The sequence below is a fragment of the Tupaia chinensis genome, unplaced genomic scaffold, assembly GCF_000334495.1.
Source record: "Tupaia chinensis unplaced genomic scaffold, TupChi_1.0 Scaffold000410_1, whole genome shotgun sequence".
NCBI lineage: Eukaryota > Metazoa > Chordata > Mammalia > Scandentia > Tupaiidae > Tupaia > Tupaia belangeri.
In genome coordinates this window covers 2,491,858-2,515,462 of record NW_006159915.1, presented here as the reverse complement: position 1 = coordinate 2,515,462, position 23,605 = coordinate 2,491,858, and the positions used below count along the sequence as shown (strand labels likewise).

General features: G+C 38.4%; 1 protein-coding gene across 1 annotated transcript in view; it reads right to left on the bottom strand.

Moving 5' to 3' along the window:
- The window catches only part of ITGB8 (integrin subunit beta 8), a 102,173-nt gene that overhangs the window by 35,685 nt on the left and 42,883 nt on the right, over positions 1 to 23,605 (bottom strand). Inside the window, exons 3-7 of the mRNA XM_014590146.2 lie at positions 23,553 to 23,605; positions 18,842 to 19,016; positions 4,210 to 4,456; positions 2,075 to 2,240; positions 1,333 to 1,491 (exon numbers count right to left, since the gene is read on the bottom strand). Of these exons, the coding sequence (XP_014445632.1) occupies positions 1,333 to 1,491; positions 2,075 to 2,240; positions 4,210 to 4,456; positions 18,842 to 19,016; positions 23,553 to 23,605 (800 nt within the window). The remainder of the gene's footprint in view (positions 1 to 1,332; positions 1,492 to 2,074; positions 2,241 to 4,209; positions 4,457 to 18,841; positions 19,017 to 23,552) is intronic.

The following is a 23,605-nucleotide window of genomic DNA, read 5'->3' as shown; positions in this document are numbered from 1 at the left end:
ATGCCTTTAAATGACACAGTATCTTTGCCAAGGTGGTTAACCCAAAAATGAAGAAATGAGAGTGGCAATATTGTATCTGAATACAAAGTTTAGAAAATTGCTCTTAACAAGTTATTTCCTAAAAATGACAGAAATATATGTTTATATTTTGATTCACAAGTATGATTTTTTTAATTGGCTCATAAGTTGTTAGGACATAAATTGTTATTTGGACCTACATACTTAATATCACAGAACTAAGGTATTTCTTTTGGCCTGGGATGTGACGGGGGGAGGGAGAAGGAGGAAGTCACCAGAAATACTATAGTTTCATTGGCAGCTTCTGTTCTGACATCTGCATAAATATATAAATAGTTGTCAGCATCAGAAATAAATGATGCTTTGTGCTCATTCACATCTAGAATCTAGCTAATGTTGGAGAAAAAGTCATTCTAGAAAATCTTATTTAGGGCCAGCAGGTGACATGGTAGTTAAGGTGCTGGATTTCCACATGGCTGACTGTGGTTTAAGTTTGGGACTTGGTGGCTTGAAAATACCAGGTGCCATGTACATGCATGCCCAAAATCCCGAGAAGAGAATAGAGAAGGGATTGTGGTGTGGCATCCCTCCTTGGGGAGTTATTTCTCACTTTTTATCTTTCTGTTTCTCCTTTCTCTCTAGAGAGAGCAGACATACCACCTTATAACAACAACAACAACAATAAAAACTAAAAAAAAAAAACAAACTATATTTAAACATATAATTCAGAACTTACATGAACATCCAGGATTCTGATATTCAGCTATCCACTAATTTAAAAGAAGTCCTTCATATATATATGAGCTTCAGAGAGGAAAAGTGAAATACAAAGTAAAGAAAGCCTGCCTTATTCTCTCTCTCTCTCTCTCTTAATCTCTTTAGTTTCTACTCTTTGTACTATTAGTATTCCCTACTCTATTTAGTTTCTATTCTTTGTACTATTAGTATTCCTTAGGCTAAATATACTCTTCATATAACACTTTAATATGTTCGTAGATAAACAACCCAGTAGAACTAGTCCTTTTCTATAAGGCAAAGTCCTATTTTTTGTATAGAGAAACCTCTTACATAACTTATTTTCAAAGATGATTCAGTGGTGGGTAGCTCATCGGAGTCGGCTACTAAATGGTGTATGTTTTAGCTGTGTATTATTAATCTGCACTTACAGATTCCACTGTTCCATAATATCTCACTCATGGCTTACCTCGATGCTATACCTTATCCCTTTAGGTAATTTCTTGGTACGATAAAAGGTGAGTTATTAAATGTGTATTTTAACGAAAACTCATAGCTCCTGAAAAGGTGCTACCTTACCATGGTGGTGGATTTGACGTAGATGTTGTTCCTCAGATGGCAGTTTCCGTCATTGGGCACCACTATACCTGCCAGTTTGCTATCAAGAGCAAGATGAGATGTCTGGTCTGTCATCACCAGCAGCAATCTTTTAGCTTCTTTTCGCCATCCAATATGACTCTTAAAATAAACATGTAATTAGACCTTGTACAATAACATAGTTCTATACTGTGGTCTCTGCCTCAAGGAAATGTTACATTGGAGTTGAAAAACATGACAGCAGGCTAGGATAATGTGCATGCACACAATGCTGCTTCATAAATAGCATTAACCGTCCTGTGCAGATAGTCCGTTTTACCACAGCCATTTGCCCACGTTAGTTCTTGGCTAGAGTCAAGTGTTCCACTGGAGGAAGAATAAGCCAGGTTATAAGGCAAGATAACAACATGCTGAGAATCAAAACGACAGTCTATTTCTGGTTCTTCCTTGGAGTGTCATACATGAAAAGAACAGCCCTTTGGAAAGGATTTTCCATGTGCATAAGCTATTCTTTCCCTTTATCTTTTCCTATTTATATCCCTCATCCAGTTTAGTTCTTTATACCAAACACAAGCCAAAATGAATAACGTAGGTGATGAGTAAGAGCTACGTGAATGATGTATTCTTCTATGCTGTTTTCACTCCATAAATTAAAGAGAAAATACAAAACCGAATTCTTCGAGGGTTTTGCATCTGAACAAACACTTAATTTTACACTTCTTACCTCACAAACAGCAGCCTGAAGCATGGCATCAAAACCTCCTTCAGGGGTATCTATGTTTCCAGAGATCTTTTGTCTGTGAACCGCTTTTTCAAACTCAGTGATGTTCTTGGTCAAAGACAGCACATGGATGTATCCATGGGGAGGCATACAGTCTAGGTTGTAGTCACTAAATGAAAAAAGTGCAAAGTCTGTTTTGCTATGCTTCTGTGAAAATTCTAGGTTACTACTAACAGTAAAATTGTGTAATTGATATAAGAAGGGGTAGTTTTTCTTTTTGTTTGCTTGTTTTTCTTGACCAGGGAAATTTTATTAGACAGAAAGCCTGTATAAAATGAAAGAGAAGTCTAATATTAGTGAATATTTCTTTGCAAGTAGGAAGCAGGATTCTAAAGTTTGGTGTTCAGAAAAAGGAAGATTAGACGTGTTTCTTTATTAGACGATAGCTAAGGGCTGTCCATAGGCTAAAATGCACTGTGAATTTTGAGGCAGAAGATAAGAATTTGCAATGATTTCCTGTCACAGTTAATCATAGAATATCTGAGAGACACTTTTTGGTAGTTTAGTTGAAATGTATTATTGTTTGAGTTTTTAAAAAAAATTCCAGTTTTTCTTTTTCCAGTTTGCTGTAGGGTACATGCAGAGAGACAGACAGACAGAGAAAGAGAGAAAGAATCTCTCCCCCTGGTAGAGCAAAGTCTCTCTCTCTCTCTCTTTCTCTCCTTTTTTTTTTTTTTTGAGAGGTTTTTGGTTTTTGCTATAGGTCAAAAAAGAGAGAGACAGAAAGTGAGAAATCACCCTCCTCCCCGGGAAGATGGCCACACAGCAACACCTTCTCCTCTGTTCTCCTCTCAGGATCGTGGGCACGCATGCACACGTGCCCAGAGGATCTGGGACTCGAACCGTGGTCAACTATATGGGAGTCCAGCGACACAGCCATTACACCAACTGCTGGTCCCGCAAAAATCTCTTAAAAAATTTTAAAATGATAAGAAAAAAGACTCATTCTGAGCAGTCAGATGCTCCTCTTTTAACCCAGTCACCATGTAGGAGCTGAGCTTTCTTTGTGATCACATCATAAACAACAGTTATGCAAGTCACAATACAGAAAGGGAGAGAGAGATACAATATTGGCAAGATGAATACTTTCAAACATGTCCCCCATTTTTTTTTTTTTTTTTGCTAGAGTGCACGTATGCTCACCAGAGGAAGACAGACAGAGAGGACGAGGATAGGGAGAAAGTACCTCCCATGGGGAATGGTCAGGCTGCAATCCCTTCTTCTCCATCTCTCCGTCCTTTGGGGATTTTGGGAGTGCACACACACACATGCCCAGCGTGTTTCTCAAGTCACTGGGTCCAGAACTCAAATCACATGGTCAGCCATGCGGGATCCAGCTGCCTTAGCCACCAGGCCACAGGCTGGTCCTCAAATCTTAATTAAATAAATTTGGAGGGAACCAGCAGTTAGCATAATGGCTATGTCACTGGACTCCCACGTAGTCGACCGCGGTTTGCGTCTTGGACCCGGTGGCTTAAAACTCACGCTGGGCGCGTGTGCGTGCGTGCCCAAGATCCCAAGAGGAGAATGGAGGAGAAGGGATTGCGGCGTGACTATCCCCCCTGGGGGGGTGATTTCTCGCCTTCTGTCTCTATGTCTCTCTCTGTCTGGGGAGCGCACGCACCCTATAGTGAAAAACCTCTCAAAAAAAAAAAATTTGGAGCAACTCAAAAGGAGAAATTCATAATTTCAGAGAGGTATATATATCTGTGGCAGCCTGACTATTGAAGATTTATTCAAAGGTACTAGTTTTAGGTAGAATTATTGGGTTATTGGGAAAGTCATGATGCATTTTTGCATAGAAAAACAGAAAAAAGTCATAACTTTCCCAGTGATCTAATATTGTGTGCATGGTAAAAATGGAATGAATGATATTCAAGGAAATATAAAATAAAAAGGCCATTTTAAAAGTAATCTAAGACATTTTAAGATAAGAGCAAACATCCTCCCTAAATATTTTTGATTCTTATTTAATAAGATAAAAATAAAAAATTGGTGAGGTTTTAAAAATACAAAAACAAAGTGAGGTCTCATGAGAAAAAGGAAATCATGGAATGTCCACATTGGAAACTAGATACCTGCACTGGTTGTGAATTCTTTCAGGATGGATGCTAATGTACGGTGAAACTGTTTTATCGACATATGAGCCAAATCCAAGGCGGAAGTCATGGGAAAAAAATGCCATTTTTCTTGATAAATCATTTCCAACAGAATTTAGTTTTTCTATATTATTGTGCATAGATGCTGAAACATCAACCAGATAATAAAGATCCACGGGGTATTTCTTCAGAAGGTGAATTTTCAGCATAAAATTGACTTCTGCTCCTGATTCAAAGAAAGAAAAACTTCAAGTCGTCTTCATTTAACACATGTCAGGATAAGCGGTCAATAAATCAATTACATGTCAGTATCTAGAACATCTGTCACAAATTTGCACCTAATACAATGCAGAACATTCTAGACTAATTATAAGGTGATTAGAAAACCAAGTCAACTTATGAGTCTCCAAACTCTGCAGTGCAGTTCTCACAATTCTGTAGGTTACGTAGAGACCATGCTAAGTGGACGAGCTCAGTATAAATGTAACAGCACACCATATGTGACCCTGCATTGCCCTTAGTAGCGAGAACAACACAGTAGAAAACTGTGAGCAGCATTCTATCTCAGGAGAATTACATGAAATGATACTTGTGAAATGATCTGAGCAAAACTAGAAAGATATCTTAAGAAAAACACGGCAGAGGGGGAGAGATAGGGAATCAAGGATGGCAAAAAAGAGCAAAATATATGGGAAACAAGAAATGGAAAATTATTTGTTGATGATAACATGTATGTTGATGTGCTTGCTTGAACCAATATACAGTGTATTCTGGATGGGAAATCTCATGTTGTATACTGTAATGATGTATAGTGAATGAATGCAAATAAATAAATTTAGATAAAAATAAATAAATAAACCGGGATTTTTCTATACCACCTATCCATTAGAACTACCCCAGAAAGCATTTGTATTTTTCTATTATGAGGACCTGCTCCAGACCAATTAGCTATTAAATCATAATCTGCTTATTAAATCAAAATTGTTGTATTATTAAAAAAAAAAGAAAAAGAAAAAAACGACCTCTCGTTGGATAGAAGTGTAAATTGATTCTTTTAGGTGAAGTTATATTTACATATGAGATGTGAAAATTCTGGTACTGGATAATATGTCAAGCTATTAAAGAATAAGTATTTCATCATGAATTAGCTGGTAAGATTCTTTCCATCAGTTAGCTAAGAGAAGGAATGAAACGGTGGCTAAAGCGTGGTACACAGCAGTGCCGCGTGGAGGACCTGCAGAATCTAGGGGACAGCACTTGTCTAAGACACAGTGTTCGATCAACATAGTTGAAGAGAAATCCTAGAGACAAGGCACTGGCTTTGGGCGAAAAGAACTGGATGAGAAAACCAAAGTGGTGAGGAGACTGCCAAGGACATCTGTCTGCAATGCACTTTTATTTAGTTCTCTGTCACAGTTTTATTTGATAGAGGAATCTGGTTATCTTTAGCACCCTAAATGTTGATAGCTTGCTTTTAATGAAAAGTATATGGTGATAATGCTATCTCCCCTGCCAGGAGTATATGGTGAAAAGCTGTCAGTTTAAATGCAGGTAATCATGAACTTTAGCTTTATTTAAAAACAAACAAACAAACAAACAAACAAACAACTTTGACTTCTGTGTGTGTTTGTGAAAGAGAGAGTGAAAGAGAGGGAGAGAGAGAGAAACAGGTACTCTTAACAGTCTTGTCATGCCCTATTTCTCCTAGTCCCTGCCCCTGCCTTTCAGCCAGCCAGGATCATGGACCCACACATATATGCCTTAGCAGGTGTCAAGTCAGTCCAGGATTCAAACCATGGCCGTCCATTTGACTCCAGTATTGCAGAATAGTACCTTACCACTTGCACCACTGCAGCTGGGCCAGATCTCATTTTTTTTAAATAATAATTTGCAGTAATTTTCAAAGTTATACATTATTTGTGGGGAACAATAATAATAAATTATCTGTGGGGAATATCTTGAGTGAGCAATTAAAACTTATTTAGGGAATCTTTTCATTTATCAAATCATATTTTTCAGTCTTAGTGCACTTAAAAGTAGCCATTTTTTTAAAACATTATTTCACACATCAGATGTTCTCAGCTGAATTCCCTAATGTATTTAAGGCAGTTATATTTTACCAGAAAATATTAAGAATTATGGTAGAAAACGGGTATTCATTCATTTTTAATTTGCTTTTACATGCAGGGAACTCCTTTAGTATAACACCCCTAGCTTATTGGCTCGAGTTTGGAAGGAGAAATTGGGCATGTGTAGCCCAGACCAGCCCAGCCTGTTGTCACACCCATTTCCTTTGAAACTGGGCCACCGATAGAGAGCGTGTGCTCTGCTCAGCTTCTGGGCTTCTGATGAAAGGCCTGCTCCTGTGGAAGTGTTTTATAATCTAGATGGAGAAATTAAACTCAGGAGACTGTTCAGAGACTGATATACTGGGCAAGCTCAGTGAGGAGTAGAAGTAGAACACAATTGGGAAATGTGCTTCATGTAGAAGGACCTGAACTTTAATGTGTGGGTCAGCATTCAAAAAAAAAAAATGAATATAAATCGTGTAGTTGTTTATTTGACTGTTGACTTGTGCATACTGCTGAAGGCCTTAGGCACTGGCTCCATGGTATTTTTATCTTGGTGAATCATTGCAGTTTATGGTGGTTCTGTCTAAAGATGAATGACTATCTGTTTTCATAGAGGCATTGCTTGATGCACCAGATATTCAGGATATTATTGTGCAGGGGCCTTAGCAAAAGTATGGGTTGGTGATCTCAGCACACAGGCAAAATCTGTCTAGCATCAGCAAAGGCACAGTCCTTGGAGGCCCAAGCTATTCAGGGCGCTTTAGCCAAATGGTAGTAGCCACCCAGGGGCCCTCACAGACACCAGATGCTCATAGTCTAGTAAGCAAATTCTGGTCTTACTGGCCTCAGCAAAGAAGAGGGCTATGAGTTAGCCTTACCAAAGGGTCAGGATTTGAGCCTGTGAGCTATTGTGGCTGAAATTTGAAATAGATAGATGCTGGTCTTGGCACATGTATCTGGGTCAGTGGAAAACTTCAGCATGGGCTGAGGCCTCAGTGAAACACATTTTCAATAGAGAGCAAAAGAGAATATTTCTATATGTCGACCTTTTAGTTGTTGTGGCAGAGAACACGAATTGCTACTATTATGCTGCAAGTTCCCTGAATTTCCTATGAGATTCTAGTTTTAGGGAGTCAGCTCAAGGTAGGTAATCCTAGGTAGGCTGACCCCAAATCCCACTTTGGTTTTTAAGGAAGGAAATGAAAGTATCGAATTTGGATTACCATGTCTCTTTGCCCATGACCTTCAGCCAGTCCCTATGGTATGTTCACAAGTTGGCTTTTGGCTAGGATAATATGAGAAGAAGAAAACTTTCCTTGGAAGCAGATTTTTAAAAAATAATTATTGAATTTTATTTATTTATTATCATTATTTTAATTTGCTATAGAGCACATGTCCTCTTCAGAGAGAGAGAGAGAGAAGGAAAAGTGAGAGAGCCAGTTGCCAGGTCCGAGATTTGAACCGCTTGTGGCGTCCAGTGGCTTAACCAGTATGCCACCTTCTGGCCCCTCAGAGGTAGATGTTTTTGTAATTGATATTCCATAATAAGAAGCATTAAAATACATTTTCATGGCCATGAGAATTCTGTGTCCCTAGATAAAACACTGGGGTGCTACCAACACAGGGTTCAAAAGCCAGATGACGTTAAAGAGTTTTTAAACATATTGGATTAGAATGAGACACATCTAAATATAAGATGTAATATCCATGACTGTCACTGTTGTGAGGTTATTAATGAAGGCAGCAATGTCTTACATGAGAGAGGAGCTATACATATCTAGATTGTGTTCATAGATTTTTGAAAAACTGGCATAGATTAGCTGATAAATCCAAGAAAAAAACTTACCAGCAAGCTTCTTCTAAATTATCACTGAATCTTTGCCATGGTCTTCGGTAACAGCCTTTGGACTGGCATATGTTCTCAGTTGTGGGAACATATTTAGCCTAGAGTAACTACTGAATAATTTGGGATAAAAATTGAATTTGTATGGGCCAGTACCATGATAATCTTGTATATCCTAATAACTAGGAAACTTTTAAAAAGTGAGAAACAGTCTCTTTGGTGGAATTAAAATTGGATTTAACTGTAAAAATCTTAAAGGAACTATTATATATACCATTCTGGTAAGAAAAGCTCAAGGTTTGGCTGAAGAAATCGGCTCCACCTAAGCATTGAGAATCTGTGAAATAAAGCAGATGAAAAAACTGGACATGATAAATTTTTGGACCAATTTTTTTCTTTGAATTCACATGGTTAGATAATTTGATATTGGACTTAAATTCCTTTGGACTTTTCACTTAAGAATTTGGATGTTGGATATCTTTGAATTTTAACTTATATGAACTGAAAAAAATTTAGGCCTTAAAGTTCAAATTTCATGGGGACCAGCAGTTAGTGTAATGGCTATGTCACTGGACTCCCATCTAGTCGACTGCGGTTCGCGTCCCAGACCCGGTGGCTTAAAACTCACACCAGGCATGTGTGCATGCGTGCCCAAGATCCTGAGAGGAGAACGGAGAAGGGACTGCAGCGTGGCCATCCCCCCTGGGGGGGGGGGTGATTTCTCGCTTTCTGTCTCTCTGTCTCTCTCTTCTCCCTTTCTGTCTCTCTGTCTCTCTCTGTCTGTTCAGTGCACGCGCCCTACAGAAAAAAAAAAAAAAAATTCAAATTTCATGGAAAATTCAAAATGCTGAGAAATTTTTGGTGTAGTTGGGGGTTATTTTGGAATTTCATCACTTGGGTATCTCTCTCTCTCTCTCTTTTTTTTTTTTTTGAGAGAGTTTTGCTATTGGGTGTGTGCACTTGCCAGAGACAGAGAGAGACAGAGAGAAAATGAAAAATCCCCCCCAGGGGGGATGGCCATGCCACAATCCCTTCTCCATTGTCCTCTCAGGATTTTGGGCATACACACACGCACACCTCATATGAGTTTAAGCCCGCTGGATCTGGGACTTGAACCGTGGTTGACTATGTGGGAGTCCAGCAATGTAACCATTACACCATCTGCTGGTCCTCACTTGGGTATCTTAACATTTTCATGTAATCTCATTGTAGAACCCCTTATAAACAACATTAGACAAGGTACATGGCAACAGTTTGGGATGAGAAATAAAATAGGGTTTACATGTGGGCTTACAGTGACCTTGGAAATTAATTAATGAAATACTGTGATTCATTTCAGGGTCTATGGGCAAATCATTTCCCACCAGTAGTTAAAGGATTGCTACCGGAGGAGCTACAACGGGTATGGGGATGTGGCTATAGAAAATGACAGCAGAATTTTCCTGATCGACTATTGATCTTGGCCAGAGGAGGACAGCACCCCAGGTCCATCAAGTGCTTAATCAAGTGATTAATGTTCTTTTTTTTTTTTTTAAGAGGTTTTTGCTATAGGGTGCATGTGCTCACCAGACAGAGAGAGACAGAGAGACAGAAAGCGAGAAATCACCCACCAGGGGAGATGGCCACGCCACAATCCCTTCTCCTCCATTCTCCTCTCGGGATCTTGGGCATGCACGCACATGTGCCCAGCGTGAGTTTTAAGCCACTGGGTTAAGGTTCTGGACTCACACATGGCCGACCACGGTTTGAATCCTGGACCTGGTGGTTTGAAACTCATGCCACTTATGTGTGTATATGCCCAAAAATTCTGAAAGGAGGATGGAGAAGGGATTGCCGCATGGCCATTCCTCCAGGAGGTGATTTCTTGCTTTCTGTCTCTCTGTCTCAGTCTCTCCAGCAACCACATGCACAAAAATGGCAAAAATCTCTCATATGTGTATACATATATACATATATATATATACACACACACACATGATTTATGAAACTATCTTATCTAAAGGATTTCATTAACTCTTGTGATTCATGTTCAATACATTTCTATCATTACTCTGTAACTCTTTGTACTATTCCAAGTATCAGATAGTATTGAAGTTACATTCAACCAGATTTGTTATATAGATATAGTTAAACTTTATCTATCTGGAGTGTACTCTTAAAATATTTTTAGATAACTGTACCATAAGTTGATATTTAAATTAAATATTAATGGGGGATATAAGTTAATGTACCTTTTAAAGTTTACATTAAGTTCATTATAGCTGTTATTTGTCACTTTAGAGGTTTTAGGTATTGAAGATAAAGGGTGATGATTACTCTATTTATATTTCTGGTATCTGTCTTTATCAGTCTCAAGATGTAAGCAATTTTCTACAATGGAAAATGAAATTCTGGTGATGACTCAGTTGTTTTTTTCTTCATATACTGTGTTGCTATGGTGTAAATATTACAGTACTTCCAACAGCTTCTATTTTTGGAGTACAGGTAAATGTGAAGATCTGTGAGTTTATATGAATATCTTCAAAATATTGTGCTATTCTCCAGGATGCAGAGCTGGCTCACATTTAAGTATTTTCCTGGTATTCAAATCACATTCTCTCACCAATTTTGGTCCTTATTTTCTTACATTATACAGCCAAGTTCTACCACTAAACATAGGGGATGATTGGTTAAGGCCAACTATGAGGAAAATAGTTATAATTGACTGTAATTTAAGGCTGACCATAACATTTCCTCCTTGTTTTAATTTTTTTTTTTTTTTTGCTTTTTGCACATAGAATTTCTAATGTAAGGCAGAATCTGGTTAATTTTAATATAGTAGTTCAAATTCACTATTGTTGACATGTTAAAGGAGTTGAATTTTGAATCTGGTAATTTAGTCTTTTGTAAACTTTTTAAAAAACTTTATTTATTATTATTATTATTATTTCCCAGTTTGATCAGAAAGAGAGAGAGGGAAAGTGAGAAAGCCAGCTACCAGGTCCAGGACTTGAACTGTAGTCAGCCATGTGGGAATCCAGTGCCTTTAACCACCGAACCACCTGCGGCCCCATTAGTGAACTTTTTTACCTTGTCAAGTTGGAAATCGTTTGTCAAGTTAGAAATTTCAAATGGGGCTGGCCCATCTCCTATCAGCTGAGGGAGCCAGATCCCATATGGCTGACCACAGTTCTAGTACTGGCTCCAGCCACTTGATAAAACATGCCAGACACATGTTCATATCGCCACCAGATAGCGAAACGGAGGAGAAGAGATTACGACATGACCATATCCCACTGAGCGAGGGATACTTTTTCCCTCCTTTTCGGTCTGTCCATCTCTTTCTGGTGAGCATACATGTCCTCTGGCAGTTAAAAGATTTTCAAATGAACTCTTCTACTATCAGAACATCAGGTGGATGTTCTAATCCACTCTAGCCTGTCTTGTCTTTTATCTGGATTTCCATAATCTCTTCATTTGTCTTTCTCTACAGTCTTTTTCCTGTAACCTTTCAGCACTGAGTCCCTCTTTATAAAACTCAAAATTGCTTGTCACTCCCTGCTTAAAATTGATCAGAAGCCCTCCATCAGATGGCTAATGCTTAAGTGGCTCCCTTAGCAGAGGAGAGTGCCTCCACAGCTGTGACTCTAACCAGATCTTTAGCTCTGACAAAACAAAACTGCTGTAATTCCCCTCATACACCCCACAAACACACAGTTCTATGCCCCACTCATAGTCCTTCTGCCTGTGGTGTCCTAACCTCTGCTTCTTCATGTAATTACCACTTCAAGAGGCAGCTCAGTAATCTGCCTCCTTGGACTGGGCTAAGTACCTTGCCCCTGTGTTTCCATGGGAACTGCCTGTACTGTCATTATAACCTTTACCATACAATTACAAGATTCAAAACTGAGGACTTTATGTTTTTAGTGATTGAAAACTACTAAGTGAGATAAGCTATGTATTTACCAGAGTATTTGGTACAAAGTAAATATATATATATATTAGTTATTATTACATTCCTACTGCTAGATCCTAAGCAATGTTAGGGTAAGAACTGTTTCTTCATCTTTGAAGCATCTGGCACACGGATGGTCATAAATGTTTTATAACTAAGTTATTCTTGAACTATTCTTTGGTACAGCATTTTAAAAGGCATATATAAAGGGTACTTCAAAAAGTTTGTGGAAAAAAATAGAATCAAAGTGCTGGTTTATTTTAGCACAAAACCCTTTTGAAGTCCATACATAGCTTTTGCATAATACACATTTTCCACGAAATTTTTGAAGCCCCCTTGTATGTACTACAGAAAGAGGCCAGTACCCATGACTTCTTTTCGACAGTATAGGGAGAGCATAAGAGCTTCTCCAAGAGAAAAATAGTAGCATCTGGACTTAAAATGTTCATGTTGCCATTCATATGATGTCTAGGAAAGCTTCATCATCACAGTTTTTGAGATTTGAAAGGCTTAGATTCATAGTTTCTTCAATGAACTTCAAAAAGGGAGAAGTAAGTCATGACAGGATAAGAAAAAGGACTTGGAGGGAAGTTGACAACCTACTTACAGCCACTGGCAGAGATTGGTTTGAATATAGCCCAAAGAATTAAAAGTGGTTAGAATGAATTTGTAGGTTACTCAAACAATGATGTGAGCATCTCTGTTGTGTTGGCTACAACAGGCATGCCTGGACACTAAGATAACTTAAAAAAAAATTCTTTCTAAGATGAAAACCACATGAAAATGTGGAAACCTGTAGCAGAAAAAAAAGAGAAGCCTATTTCTACTTGGTATACTTGAGTAGGGGAAGGAGAAGTGCCCCTTCCTCTGCATGGGCCTGATTTTATTTTATTTATTTATTTAGAATTATTTTATTTAACTTTATTTATTTATTTATTTTTATTTCGCCGGGGGCGGGGGGTGAGGGGAGAGCGAGAAAGCCACCAAGCCTGAGAGATTTGAACTGTGGTCAATCATTTGGGAGTCCAGCACCTTGGCCACCATACCATCTGCTGACCCTGAACTAATTTTCAGTTTAACCTAATAAATACCCATTTTGCCTGAAGATCATTAAATACTGTTCTGCTATTAAAGAGCTCACAGTTATGTTGGAAAGATAGCTGGGACCCGCAGATGGTATAATGCTTATGTTGCTGGACTCTAATGTAGTTTACCATAGTTCAAGTCCCAGACCTGGTGGCTTAAAATTTATGCTGGGTACATATGCATCCAGCATAAATCCCAAGAGGAGAATGGAGGAGACGGGATTGTGGTATGACTTTCTCTCCTGGGGGAAGGGGGTGATTTCTCACTTTCTGTCTCTCTTTGTCTCTCTGGTGAGCACACATGCCCACCTATCATCCCCTGTTGATTTCTCTCATTTCTCTCTGCCTCCAACCTGTATTTCTCCTCTAAGCTTCAACTTCACACTAATGGTAAATCTCTACCTCAATTCAAGATGTCCCAGTGTTGAATTCAACACCACTTCCTCCATAGGGAACAGCATTCCCTACCTTACAGAATTGCTTGAGCAGCTCCCAGGAGTCTGGCATGGCCCGTCAGTCACCACCAGCTCCTGTGGATTCTTCCTCCCCATTATCTCTCAACTCCATCCAGCTTTCTCCTGCCTCATTACCACTATCATGCTTATCCACAACACTAAGACAATTTCCCAACTTTTGAGCTGTTAATCTATTGTCTCTGAAGGATCAAGATACCATATATCTACAAAAGGGAAAAAGCTAAATTAATATAACTGTGTAAGTAAAATGTAACATCAGTAAAATAAAGCAATTTATATTTTTTAAATCTCAAATATTTAAAGAGCAAGGTCTTTTAAAGAATATAGTCACATTTATTAGAGGCAAATAATCTATCAGAAGGTTTATATTGGGTGAGTGGAAAAGTCATGACACATTTTTGCATAGAAAAATGTGACTTTTCTGAAGACCCAGTATTATAAGCTGCAGAAAACTAGGATTCAATTAGGAAAATGGGCATATGTGTACAGAGAGGCAAATCACATTTGAAAAAGAGATAAGATGATTGGGACCAGCAGTTAGCATAATGGCTATGTTGCTGGACTCCCACGTAGTCGACTGAGGTTCGTGTCTCAGACCCGGTGGCTTGAAACTCACACCGGGCGCGTGTGCGTGTGTGCCCAAGATCCCAAGAGGAGAATGGAGGAGAAGGGATTGCAGCGTGGCCATCCCCCCTGGGAGGTGATTTCTCACTTTCTGTCTCTCTGTCTCTCTCTGTCTGTCTGGCGAGCTCACGCGCCCTATAGCAAAAACTTCTCCAAAAAAAAAAATAAGCAATGTTAGGGTAAGAACTGTTTCTTCATCTTTGAAGCATCTGGCACACGGATGGTCATAAATGTTTTATAACTAAGTTATTCTTGAACTATTCTTTGGTACAGCATTTTAAAAGGCATATATAAAGGGTACTTCAAAAAGTTTGTGGAAAAAAATAGAATCAAAGTGCTGGTTTATTTTAGCACAAAACCCTTTTGAAGTCCATACATAGCTTTTGCATAATACACATTTTCCACGAAATTTTTGAAGCCCCCTTGTATGTACTACAGAAAGAGGCCAGTACCCATGACTTCTTTTCGACAGTATAGGGAGAGCATAAGAGCTTCTCCAAGAGAAAAATAGTAGCATCTGGACTTAAAATGTTCATGTTGCCATTCATATGATGTCTAGGAAAGCTTCATCATCACAGTTTTTGAGATTTGAAAGGCTTAGATTCATAGTTTCTTCAATGAACTTCAAAAAGGGAGAAGTAAGTCATGACAGGATAAGAAAAAGGACTTGGAGGGAAGTTGACAACCTACTTACAGCCACTGGCAGAGATTGGTTTGAATATAGCCCAAAGAATTAAAAGTGGTTAGAATGAATTTGTAGGTTACTCAAACAATGATGTGAGCATCTCTGTTGTGTTGGCTACAACAGGCATGCCTGGACACTAAGATAACTTAAAAAAAAATTCTTTCTAAGATGAAAACCACATGAAAATGTGGAAACCTGTAGCAGAAAAAAAAGAGAAGCCTATTTCTACTTGGTATACTTGAGTAGGGGAAGGAGAAGTGCCCCTTCCTCTGCATGGGCCTGATTTTATTTTATTTATTTATTTAGAATTATTTTATTTAACTTTATTTATTTATTTATTTTTATTTCGCCGGGGGCGGGGGGTGAGGGGAGAGCGAGAAAGCCACCAAGCCTGAGAGATTTGAACTGTGGTCAATCATTTGGGAGTCCAGCACCTTGGCCACCATACCATCTGCTGACCCTGAACTAATTTTCAGTTTAACCTAATAAATACCCATTTTGCCTGAAGATCATTAAATACTGTTCTGCTATTAAAGAGCTCACAGTTATGTTGGAAAGATAGCTGGGACCCGCAGATGGTATAATGCTTATGTTGCTGGACTCTAATGTAGTTTACCATAGTTCAAGTCCCAGACCTGGTGGCTTAAAATTTATGCTGGGTACATATGCATCCAGCATAAATCCCAAGAGGAGAATGGAGGAGACGGGATTGTGGTATGACTTTCTCTCCTGGGGGAAGGGGGTGATTTCTCACTTTCTGTCTCTCTTTGTCTCTCTGGTGAGCACACATGCCCACCTATCATCCCCTGTTGATTTCTCTCATTTCTCTCTGCCTCCAACCTGTATTTCTCCTCTAAGCTTCAACTTCACACTAATGGTAAATCTCTACCTCAATTCAAGATGTCCCAGTGTTGAATTCAACACCACTTCCTCCATAGGGAACAGCATTCCCTACCTTACAGAATTGCTTGAGCAGCTCCCAGGAGTCTGGCATGGCCCGTCAGTCACCACCAGCTCCTGTGGATTCTTCCTCCCCATTATCTCTCAACTCCATCCAGCTTTCTCCTGCCTCATTACCACTATCATGCTTATCCACAACACTAAGACAATTTCCCAACTTTTGAGCTGTTAATCTATTGTCTCTGAAGGATCAAGATACCATATATCTACAAAAGGGAAAAAGCTAAATTAATATAACTGTGTAAGTAAAATGTAACATCAGTAAAATAAAGCAATTTATATTTTTTAAATCTCAAATATTTAAAGAGCAAGGTCTTTTAAAGAATATAGTCACATTTATTAGAGGCAAATAATCTATCAGAAGGTTTATATTGGGTGAGTGGAAAAGTCATGACACATTTTTGCATAGAAAAATGTGACTTTTCTGAAGACCCAGTATTATAAGCTGCAGAAAACTAGGATTCAATTAGGAAAATGGGCATATGTGTACAGAGAGGCAAATCACATTTGAAAAAGAGATAAGATGATTGGGACCAGCAGTTAGCATAATGGCTATGTTGCTGGACTCCCACGTAGTCGACTGAGGTTCGTGTCTCAGACCCGGTGGCTTGAAACTCACACCGGGCGCGTGTGCGTGTGTGCCCAAGATCCCAAGAGGAGAATGGAGGAGAAGGGATTGCAGCGTGGCCATCCCCCCTGGGAGGTGATTTCTCACTTTCTGTCTCTCTGTCTCTCTCTGTCTGTCTGGCGAGCTCACGCGCCCTATAGCAAAAACTTCTCCAAAAAAAAAAAGATAATTAATTTGCTTCAGAAAAATAGTTAAACTTTCTTGTACTAGAAAAAAAGATATCTAGTTTATTAAACTTAATCGTTGCATTGTACTATATTATTCCTAATTTGTCTGCAAATACTAAGAGGTGTGTTTTTAAATTTTCTTATTTTAAAACTTCTATAGAAGGAAAATGAAGAATGGAGAGATAAAAATCTAGAATATTAGAAAAACGATTTGTGATAAAGATTCTCAATACTTGAAAATGGAACACATGTACAGGGAAAATAACATTGCACTTTATAAGCACTGTATCGTAAGTGCAAAATGCAATGTCTTAAATAAAACTATTTAAAATTGGAAAAAAAAAAAGAAATGATTAAAGATTGTTAGGCAGCCATAACATTAGAAGACTACAAGTGTGAGATGTGTGTATAATTACAGGAAGATACATAAAAACAAAGTTTAGCGAATGTATTGAGATAGGATTAGATGAACAAGAGCACATTCAGTTTCTTTACCTTTGTTTTGAAAAATGAACTGTTTAACCATGTTAAATATATATATTATATAATAATTAAATATTATTACTATATATAATATAGAAATAGGAAGCAGCAGAGAATCTTAACAACCTAATTGCTTTCATTTTTGCATTTTTGTGTATCCTTTTGCAAGCGTTGCTCATATATGTCCATACTGGGATAGACTTATTATTTTACAAGGTGAAGAACACTCATTTATTTGGAAGCTGAGAGTATGTGTAGGGCCAAAGAAGAAACAAACTTTGTTCTTTTGGTAATCAGGGAGTCTATTAGGTAGCATCAGATAGATTAGAAAAATAGGGGTGTGTGTTCTCCCAAGACTGCTTCTAGTATAAAACCCCCAATTTCTTATATATGTCCATATCCCCAGCAACACTGTCATCTAGGGCCATTCAAATTGTTCATGCACAAGATTATTCATGGATTTAATCAAAGCCATTGCCCCATTCAGGCTGTACTAACGTAGAACAGTAATGCACATGTAACTTATTTACAATTCAACTGTCTGACTTAAAGGAGTCTGGGAACAACAAAAATAATATGAATAAAAAACCAATACAGTGTAACAAGTATTTACATAGCATTAAAATTGTACTAGGTATTTCAAGTGGTCTAGAAATGATTCTAGGTATTCAGGAAGATGTGCATAGGTTCTCTGCAAACACTATACCATTTTGTATAAGGGATGTGAACAGGCACACATTTTAGTATCTGTGATGGATCCCAGAACCAAAACTGCACTTATTACATGCCAGGATTCTGCTAGGCAGTGAAGAAAGAAAGTGGAATAAAACATGTTCCCTTTCTTCCAGAGCTGGCACTGGAGTAGGAACATAGTCACATCAAAATGTCATGATGTTATGTGTTCAGAACATCTTTTTACAATATAATATGGTCAGGTTGCAGAAAGTGACATCACACAGCTTAGCTAAAGGCATGATAAAGACTAAAGTCTAGACACTGTTTTGTTTTGTGTTTATTTCTTTCTTTTGTTTTGTTTTAGGTATTTGCCTTAGTATGCATGTGCTTGCCAGGGGCTTGCTGCAGAGAGAGACAGACAGACAGAAATAGTGAGAGGGAAAGTGAGAAATCATCCTCTGGGAGTGGGGTGGCCACACCATAATCCCTTCTCCTCCAGGCTTTTCTCAAGATTTTGGACATGCATGCACATATGCCCAGCCTGAGTTTTAAGCCACTGAGTCCAGGACTTGAACCACTGTCTATCATGTGGGAGTTCAGCACCCTAACCACTATGCTACCTGCTGCTCTCGGATTCTGAATTTTTAAAAGTTTGTTTATTCCTTTAGAGAAAGAAAGAGAGACGGAGGGAGGGAGGCTCTTCATTCTATGGTCTATTCTAAGCCACAACTGCCTAGACTATGAGCACATGCCCTGTGTGCTCAGGGAGGACTGAGCCACGAACTGGGGACCTTCCTATGTGGGTCTAGTTGCATACCACTGTACCACTGTGTGGCCTCTAGATTTTGATTTTTTTGATCCTGGGCCCTTTGTGGTTTCTATAATACTGATTACTACATAATATTTACTATGAGCAAAGTAAAATGAATTACAGTTTCAAATTAAGAATCACTATAAATTTATTTGAAAATGAGCAAACCTGGACGCAGCTTGATTGACACTTCTCCTGGAGTCACCTGGGTATTAATTTCATTTTCACTTGGTATTATTACATGCACGGATGGGTATTCTATCGAATCAACTGAGCAGCCCTTGCTTATTAAATTGGAAACAGTGTCACAACGTTCACTCCTTGATCCACCTGAAATGAAATCCTGTTTAAAAGAAGGAAAATCACTGATGTTTTTAAGTGGATATCATCTCGATTTTGACTGAAGCAAACCACGTAGCAAATAACGCAAAGAAGCCATCTTCTAATATACAATATATTTTGCAACTGTTGAAGATACCTGCATATTTCCAGTAAGAGTACTGGGAAATTTGTCTTAAATGAAACATTAATTTCTAAACCTTCTTTAAAAAGAAAAAAATGAATTATTAAGAGATTTGAACCAAGCTTTTTCAATGTTATTAACAGATTACTGTAAACTTATACTAACTGAATTCTTTCTAAGTATTTTACTTTGGAAAGGCTGAGTCCTCCTTTCCCGCCCCTCCCTCCAAAAAATCTGCCAAAAGAGACCATTCGGTAGTTCCAAATGTGAGCTTCAGCTCTCAAAGAATCCAAGAGTATGATTATTATATGCTGTTATGTTTGGACTACAGGAGCAAGTTCATGTAAATCAGATGCCTAATTAAACAGTGGAAATTCAAAAAAGAAGGACTTGGAGATCGACATTTTTTAGACCATGAAATCTCCAACTTTTATGTACAACAGCCTGTACATAATTTAATAAACCAACTTTGTCCTATCTACAGGTAAAACGTGGAGGTCTTGAATGTGAGATTTAGTTTATATATAAAGTGGGGCCCCTCAGAGAAAGGTGGCAAATAAATGGCTTTTGTGTCTGTCTGTCTGTCACGTTCATCCAGAGAGCCTCAGACTCAGTGGAGGGTCCTCCTTCTTGCAAGTGTGGGGAAAATTGAGGATATGTAAGGTTTGGTACATGTTGGCTCATTCATAGTTCATACAACATGCCACAGATGAGGGGCCACATGCATTTTACAGGTATGGAAACCCCAAGACTCCAAATCCGAGAAAGAAAATGACATATAGGTAGCTCATTTTTCTTTTCTGCAAAGGAGTCTGTAATTGATGTGTACAGAGTGGAGAAGGGAGTGTGGTTAACTTACCGTCACTATACATCAAGCTCTGCCATTTGACCTTTAAATGTCAAATACTTCTGCTGAAATTGGCAAAAAAATGCTCAATTATTTTGCAATGTCTGAATCAGCGTAGCTGTGTTTTTACCCACTGTGAAAGCTAAGTTAGAAAAACATTGCCAGTTTGCCAATTAGGCATGAAAAGGGAAGAAAAGACCGTGACACCCAAATAAAGAATGGAATGCCGTTCCTGCCATTGTGGCCTACTTTCCACTTTGTTACCAGACAAGCAATTCAAAACCACACCCTTTTAATTTCTAGTATTTTGTGTGTTTTTAAATTTCTTCTAATCTTCATTTTTTACTTTTTCTCCAAGAAAAACAGAAGCAAAATCACACTACAACTTTCTGCACCTAAAACCTATTTGAGAATGAAAAGCCCAAGTTGAAGTTATTCTGATTGGCTTTTTATCTATTAGTTGTTATTGTCACCTATTTAATATAATATTCTGAGGGTATAAATAAGAAAAGTTCTTATTTCCTTACTCAAATATGAGTCTTTTAGACTTGCAAACATGCCCACCCGTGCAGAAATTAATGTGTTCTATTTTCGTCCTTTTGACAATAACTGTCCTTCATATCATATTTGAGTATAATTATGCCCCAGAGCTGCCTCTAAATTTCTAGTTATGTAGTGAACCCTGTATCAGACATGTCATGGAGGAGATGAAGTAATTCTTCAAAATTTATCATGTCTTTATAGATGTTAAAAAGGAAAATGAAGATCAAGCTAGGCAACAGTGACAAGATCGTTTTTACCCTAATTATTTTCCAATTACTTTTGTGTAGCATGAAGGGAGAGAGAAGTTAAAGCATATGGAATGGCAGATTAACATGTTATATAAGAATGCCAGCAAACTGAGTATGCCTTGTTTACATTTTCTAATGGCTTTTACTTTTGGCCAGCTTTGAAAATTATACAGATTAGATTTATTTTGTTACCATTTATGTGTTTTGATGCTGAGGAAAAAAACCCAACCAAACAAAAAACGTATGCCTCTTCTTTTCCCCTCTAGCCCTGCTGGTTGAGAAATCAGGCACTAGTTTCACCAGTGTCTTAATGGTGAAAGATCTTCCCAAATGAAACCTTGCATTCTTCCTCTCGATGGTGTCAAGTCAGCCTGCAAGGAGTGGACAGCTCCTTCTGTTAATGATGTGGATAGTGACTGGGTTCTAACACTGCTTCCTCTGAGGTTGTGTTACTCAGGCAGTCCTCTTAGTGTCCTAAATCTGAGTGAGCTGTGTCACAGTCTCACAGAGTTCTAGTTAGTCACAACTTTTATTTCTTATGCAATGTCTGAGAACGAAATGCTTCCCACTTATTGCTTCCTTTAATCTTCACGACTGTGTGAGGAAGCACAATTAGTAGTTCCATTTTTGAGGTAGAGAAAATGCAGTGATTAGGCAACATGTCCATGACTACAGGACACTACATAGAAGAACATTATATGATATGAAGAGCGAGGTTTGTTTCTTTGTGTTTTCTATGATGACCTCGTCTGGAGAATTTGATCAACAGTGGATACAGTTTTGTGTTCTCCCCTTCTTCAGGTACCTTTCTCCTCTTGGCTTCCCTCTTTCTATCTGACCACTCATTCCTCTGAATATTAAAATTCCTTCCTTCTGTGGAAGGACTGACTGTTATTTAAGAGGTTTTTGCCTTAGAGTGCATGTACTCACCAGAGAGAGAGAGACAGAGACAATGAGAGGGAAAGTGAGAAATCACCCCCACCCCCGGAGGAATGGCCACACTGTAATCTCTTCTCTTCCATTCTCCTCCCAGCATCTTGGGCATGTATGCACTTGTGCCTGGTATTATTTTCAAGTCACGGCTCTAGGACTTGGACTGTGGTTGGCCACACAGGAGTCCAGCAGTATAACCACTACACCGTCTGTTGGTCCCTGACTGTTATTCTTAAGCTGAAACTCTCCAGAATTTTTGTACCAGTCAGAAGTGTGAGATGGATAAAGGGTCCCTCCAAAGCCTGACATTCTATGGCTGGCAGTGACATCTGGCTGACAATTGAGCTTCTGAACCATCTTTTGAAAGTTGCTCCAAATACCCTCACTATAACATTTGGCAGCTGATTTCGGGTTGGCACCAACTTCAGGGTTCTAAGTCTCTTTATTGGTGATGCAGTGAAAATCTAAAATGGAGTATCAGTTTAGGGACATATCAAGCTGTGAAACAGTCTTGATGGGAAAACAGAAATAAGCTCCAAATTTATGGTTATAGAGATGAGGAAAGAGAGGCTCAGAGAATAAATTCTGTCTGGTCATTTGGCTCATAGGAAGTGAAGGGAATGGACCCAAAAGCTCTGGGACATTGCCCAGCTCTGTAGATTCTTGCAGAGCACTTCTTTGTTCATGAATAACATCTGAGTTTCTCACCAGTGGAGCACACAGTACATCTAGGAGACTTCTGGTTGTCAGGAAGGGAGGCTTTACCTTCAGACTTGGACACTGCTTGGCAAGCCCCTCCCCTGCTTCTAACCTGACTTGGTTCACAGAAGAAAGTGAAGTCCATCACCCTTTGCTACTTTCAACTTTCCTTTTGCTCCTAGCAATGCACCAGGGCAGGCAGAAATAGCAGAGATGCAGAAATTATGGTAGGTGCAGTTGCTGGGATAAATCAGAGGAAACAAAAAACTAGAGCTTTATCTTCACAAAGCCTATTAAAGATCTATTTGCTACAATTCTAGGCCCCACATAAGTACATGTAAAACTACTTAGGCAAGATCATAAAACAAGAAGCCCCAAATTAGCAAATGTCTTCTTCATTGTGACTTACTGTATTCAGGTAGTTCTGACAGAAGATTACCAACCAAAGAAAAAAACTCATAAAATTTTAGAGCCCAAAAGGAAAGAATGTACTACAGTTGCTTTACTAAGAATTTTGTTAGTGGAATTTGTTTCTCTAGGTAGACTGTAAGAACATTAATTTTAAACAAGATTTTCTGAATTATTCTCTATTCCACTGAATTTAAATGTACATAATACCTCATGAACAGGGTCACATGTCTAAAGAAAAATACTACACTTTCCATAAATAACCAATGAGTGGATTCACAATGTTATGAAATGCATAAATTTTTCTTTAAAGTATTTTAAATAAAAACAAATAAATGAGCTTGCTTTTCTTTAATAAGCAAGCACAAGAGAATGATTCAACTTGGATATATACCCTAATGCCTTAAGCTGAAGCAAGAATTTCACACCAAAGCCTACTGAACTATCAAAAGTTAATATCTGTGTTTGCCAATTCTCTCTATAGAACAGATGGAAAACATAAAATGGTTTGCACTTCATTTCAGAATTACCATAATTTTCCTAATAAAAAAAAAGGTTATAGACTTTATTTTCAGCCAGATATACTGTTTCCAAGCATGAAACCAAATCAAATTTTCCTTCTGGTCAGCAATATCTTTCTTTTTCCTGATGTACCTTCAAGGCACAGAATATCATGTCAATGAAATCATGCTAGCAAGAAAGTCTATGGTGAGGAAAAGAAAAGAAATAAAGGCACACCTCTTGAACACACCATCCACATTCTGGACCCAGTGCAAGGCAGGAGGCACACG